Source organism: Triticum aestivum, chromosome 6B, assembly GCF_018294505.1.
Source record: "Triticum aestivum cultivar Chinese Spring chromosome 6B, IWGSC CS RefSeq v2.1, whole genome shotgun sequence".
Lineage (NCBI taxonomy): Eukaryota > Viridiplantae > Streptophyta > Magnoliopsida > Poales > Poaceae > Triticum > Triticum aestivum.
In genome coordinates, this window is record NC_057810.1 from 76,839,774 (window position 1) to 76,844,449 (window position 4,676).

Consider the following 4,676-nt stretch of genomic DNA (forward strand, 5'->3'; position numbering starts at 1 on the left):
ACATCGTGTGTGAATGATCATGACAAACTGGGTGATGCGTGGACGGTAGAGTAACACATTTCGTCAGCAGATATCTTCATCAGCGAAGCAGCTCTTGCCGATGCAAACAACCTCCGATGTCACCCCGTCCTGCTCTCATCCCTGGGCGAAATGACATGCGTGCCCCTCCTGCCCTTAGCTGCCTCATCGTTCAGCCGCATGCCATTAGCGTCATTTCCTGGCTGGATCATGAGGAAGTGGCAGTGTGCACACTGCGTCCCCATGAGGCCATGACACCACACCTTACCTTCCATAGCAGAACCGGGGGCATAGCCTCTCATCAGAACTGCATCCTGATAACTGCCATTAATCGACTGAGCCGCATATCATTTGCATTTGCATTCCCCATCTTTACTAGTAGAGTCAAGATATATAAATTAAATTTTGAAATCCCTCACACTTTTCTTGCACCCCACCTACCTATAACAGCCTCCGATCACGGCGATGACACCGGCGCGGCGATGGATAAAAGCGAGAGCACATTCATGCTAATTGTCAGGTTTTCAGTTTTCACCGGTAATATAATTAGGCACTTGCATTTCTGAATTGCATCCCCAAAATGGCATAGAGGTGTATGGCCCTATACATACTTTGCTGATGATCCAACACCCCTGTGGCAGCCTTCAGTTGAAGCGGTTCTTCGGTTAGCAATTGCTTTCGGCTGATCCGTCGACCGACCGCCGGGAAGCGTTCTGAAAGGTAGCTTTCTTTCTGACCCCATCCAAGAACAGCTAGCTGCCTATAACAGCAGTCTAGCTAGGTTTATGTATTTCTGTTAGCTAACACTTGATTTCGATCCTCTGCTTGCTTGCTGATGATCATGAATTCATGATGCATGCATGATACTAGTACTGTATAATGTACCTTTTGCTGCCTGCGATCGTGTGTGCCACCGGTGACATCAACAAATCCTATCCTGATTCCTGACAGCAGGGAAAGCCTTGCGTGTATGATGTGTCACTGATCACTTGCTCAATCCTAGGACAAGCTGACCACTGCGCACTGGCGCTGAGCTGAGCGATGGGAGGAGGAGAATATCACCAGCAGAGCATCATCGGCGGCCTTGCGTCTGTTCATGGCCATGGAGAGGGAGGCGGCGGCACCGTGGAGGCTGCCCTCAGGCCGCTCGTCGGCGGCGCCCACGGCTGGGACTACTGCATCTACTGGCGGCTCTCTCCTGACCAGAGGTATGCGCGTGTGTTCGATTGTTGATGCGATTCTTGCAGCCAGAGCTAGATGACGATGATCTATCATGCATGACAGGTTCTTGGAGATGACGGGGTTCTGCTGCAGCGCCGAGTTCGAGGCGCAGGTGGCCACGCTCGCCGACGTCCCTTCCTCCATCCCTCTCGACTCCTCCTCCATCGGGTAATTAAACTACAATCTTCTTCTGCCGGCCGGTCATGTCGAATTGTCGATCGCCATTAATTTTTGGCCGGATCTCTGACTGTTGATTTTGTTGGATGGTCAGGATGCACGCTCAGGCGCTGCTGTCGAACCAGCCGATCTGGCAGAGCAGCGGCGGGGCGCCGGGTCCGGATCTACTCACGGGCTACGAGGCTGCCTCCAGCGGCGCCGAAAAGACACGGCTCCTCGTCCCCGTCGCCGGCGGCATCGTCGAGCTCTTCGCTTCGAGATACGTACGTGCGTGCGTGCGTGCGTGGCCGGTGATGGGAAATATCAGTTTGGTTTGGAAGTAGTTAGGGAGCACGCGGTTCGCGTGAGCTGACGCGACGGCGGCGGCAACGGCGGTGCACCGTACGCAACAGCCTTTGCGTTTCCATGATGCGTGGTGTATATATACGGCTGACCTGACTCGGTGCCATTAATGCAGATGGCGGAGGAGCAGCAGATGGCGGAGCTGGTCATGGCGCAGTGCGGCGGCGGTGGGCAGGGGTGGCAGGAGACGGAGGCGCAGGGGTTTGCGTGGGACGCGGCAGCGGCGGCAGCTGACCAGGGGCGGCTCTACGCGGCGGCGTCGCTCAACCTATTCGACGGCGCAGGGGGAAGCGGCTCCGGCGAGCCATTCCTGGCGGGAGTGCAGGAGGACGGCGCGGCCGGCGTCGGGTGGCAGTACGCGGCAGAGAGCAGCGAGCGGCCGTCGGCAGTGGCGCAGGAGCATCAGCAGCTGCACGGCTCGGGCGTGGGGAGGGCGGATTCGGGGTCGGAGAGGAGCGACATGCAGCTGGGGGACCCCGACGACGGCGAGACGCAGAGGGGCTCCGGCAAAGACGGCGGAGGGAAGCGGCAGCAGTGCAAGAACCTCATCGCGGAGCGGAGGCGGCGCAAGAAGCTCAACAACCGCCTCTACACGCTCCGGTCCCTCGTCCCCAACATCACCAAGGTAATCAGTATCATCCTTCCATGGCCGCCGCCCGCCGGCCCGCCGCGCGCCATGCATGATTCTTGTAAATTTCAAAGCTCAAAGAGAGCGCCTCGATCCATGCCGGCAGATGGACCGTGCGTCGATCCTCGGAGACGCGATCGACTACATCGTGGGGCTGCAGAAGCAGGTGAAGGACCTGCAGGACGAGCTGGAGGACCCGAACCCGCGGGGGGGCACCGGCGGCGACAGCAAGGCCCCCGACGTGCTCCTCGACGACCACCCGCCGCCGGGCCTCGACAACGACGAGGACTCGCCGCAGCAGCAGCCATTCCCGTCCGCCGGCGGCAAGGGGGCCCGGAAGGAGGAGGCCGGAGACGAGGAGGGGAAGGAGGCGGAGGATCAGGACATGGAGCCGCAGGTGGAGGTCCGGCAGGTGGAGGGGAAGGAGTTCTTCCTGCAGGTGCTTTGCTCCCACAAGTCCGGGCGCTTCGTCCGCATCATGGGCGAGATCGCCGCCCTTGGCCTCCAGATCACCAGCGTCAACGTCACCTCCTACAACAAGCTCGTCCTCAACGTCTTCCGCGCCGTCGTACGTTCCTCTCTCGCCGGCGACGACCCCCGCCGACCGACCGCCATTGTTGCAGCATGCTGATAGGGATTCACGGTGGGCTTAATTTGGTTGGTTTGCAGATGAAGGACAACGAGGCGGCCGTGCCGGCGGACAGGGTGAGGGACTCGCTGCTGGAGGTGACCAGGGAGATGTACGGCGGGGGCGGCGCGTGGTCGTCCCCGCTCCCTCCGCCGCCGTCGACGAACGCGAAGCTCGATGGCATGGACGGGCAGGCGGTGCCGGCGGCGGCCGGGGACCACTACCAGCTGCACCACCAGGTGCTGGGAGGGTATCATCATCAGCATCTGCAGTACCTCGCCATGGATTGATAGATTCCCTTTATTATTCGCTACGATAGGTGCATGGATGGATTAATTAGTTGATATACTACGTAATTAGTTCCCTTCCTGCTCGTAGTTTGTTTTCCCTCGTTTGTTCGTTAAAATGTGTGAAGTTTAACTAATTAACTCGAGGACAGGGCAATGGAATCAAATTGTTTGTTATTTGGGTGAATTCGTGATAACTCCGAGGCACCTAATTTCCTTTTTTTTTCTTTGAGTTAATTCTACTTTTTACCCCCAAATTTCCACTTTGTGACAGATTTTACCTCAATTAGAAAAAAATATCAAATTATAAGCCATTTTATCAAAGTTATGCAACATTTTACCCCATTGTATTTTCCTCCCGATTTTGTGCTAAGTTAGGCACGCGTGCCACGCAGGCGGGTTTTTATTCATCATTTTCCTTTCACGGTCTGTTCTTTTTTTATTCTACTCCGACTAGAAAAGAAAGTGGAGACAGCCCTCCCGCGACGCTCCCGCGTCGTCGCTGGCGGCGGCGGGGCTCTCTCATCTCCGCACGCGGGGGATGTAACGCGGGCCGGATGCAGCGCTCAGAGCTGGGCCTGGCAGCTCGGCGGCGCTCCGGAGTGGGACGGCGGCGGTGCGTGACGACGATGCGACGGGTGTGTGACATCGTTCTCCACCTTGCAGGCTCCGTCGTGGTGCTCCCACTTCTTTCGTGTCACTCCGGGTGAAAACTTGATCTTCAAGATCAGACGGTCACGGCTTCCTATGGTCGTATCCTTCCTGGTCGTCTTGGAGTCCTCGCTTCGGCCGTATCCTTGGTGGATTGCTCATCTACATGGTGGTCTCCAGCTTATCATCAGGGTGCTTGGTCGTCGTTGGGGTGGTCTTTTCAGTGCCCGGCCATCTTCATGGTGTGTGCATTGAGTGTGGTGATGGAGTGCGTTTGTATCTTCTTACTCGAATGTTGTGGTGATGGTTGCTTTATATATAAAGCAGGGAACCCCTTTTTCGCCTATTCTGATTTTTTTTTCTTGGTCTGGTTTTCTCTTTGTGGACCTTGACCCTGACCTCCTTCGTCCCCTCGACACCGACCATCCACCTGGCGCGTCGCTACCCGGCCCCACCCTGCTAAGCCGTGATGACTTGTAAGTGCACATGATTGTTGCAATTCGTGATAGGTAGAGTTTATCGAACCCAAACACACAGGTAACTGCCAACACCGCAATTGTGTTGTCACAGACGCAGTTACGTTCAAACCCAGACCCTAGTATGGAAATAGTTTATTCTACTGATTACTATGGAGATGATAATAAGGTGGTCTATCTAGCTACGCACAAGGAAGTAAAAACGGTAAATGAAAAAGAGAGTAAAATAAAAGGACGACAGTTAAGTA

The 4,676-nt window shown here is 56.1% G+C and overlaps 1 protein-coding gene across 2 annotated transcripts; it reads left to right on the forward strand.

Annotated features, from left to right (window-relative positions):
* The first annotated feature begins 346 nt into the window (after nucleotides 1-346).
* LOC123135890 (transcription factor TDR) lies at nucleotides 347-3,488 on the forward strand. 2 transcript variants are annotated; one of them, XM_044555133.1, is made up of 8 exons: nucleotides 347-555; nucleotides 660-738; nucleotides 1,022-1,226; nucleotides 1,303-1,407; nucleotides 1,511-1,679; nucleotides 1,874-2,383; nucleotides 2,493-2,954; nucleotides 3,056-3,488. In XM_044555133.1, exons 3-8 carry the CDS (start codon nucleotides 1,060-1,062, stop codon nucleotides 3,302-3,304), a joined length of 1,662 nt encoding a protein of 553 aa, XP_044411068.1. In that variant the 5' UTR covers nucleotides 347-555; nucleotides 660-738; nucleotides 1,022-1,059; the 3' UTR covers nucleotides 3,305-3,488. The 2 variants fall into 2 exon arrangements, with proteins under 2 accessions (XP_044411068.1, XP_044411067.1); XM_044555132.1 differs by having other exon boundaries at nucleotides 529-738.
* The last annotated feature ends 1,188 nt before the right edge of the window (nucleotides 3,489-4,676 follow it).

Excerpts from the sequence above, each read along its gene's own strand:
- LOC123135890 (XM_044555133.1), top strand. The coding sequence starts at position 1,060 with ATGGGAGGAGGAGAATATCACCAGCAGAGCATCATCGGCGGCCTTGCG. Across the intron at positions 1,680-1,873 it reads AGCTCTTCGCTTCGAGATAC|ATGGCGGAGGAGCAGCAGAT; the intron begins GTACGTGCGTGC and ends CCATTAATGCAG. Across the intron at positions 2,384-2,492 it reads TCGTCCCCAACATCACCAAG|ATGGACCGTGCGTCGATCCT; the intron begins GTAATCAGTATC and ends CCATGCCGGCAG.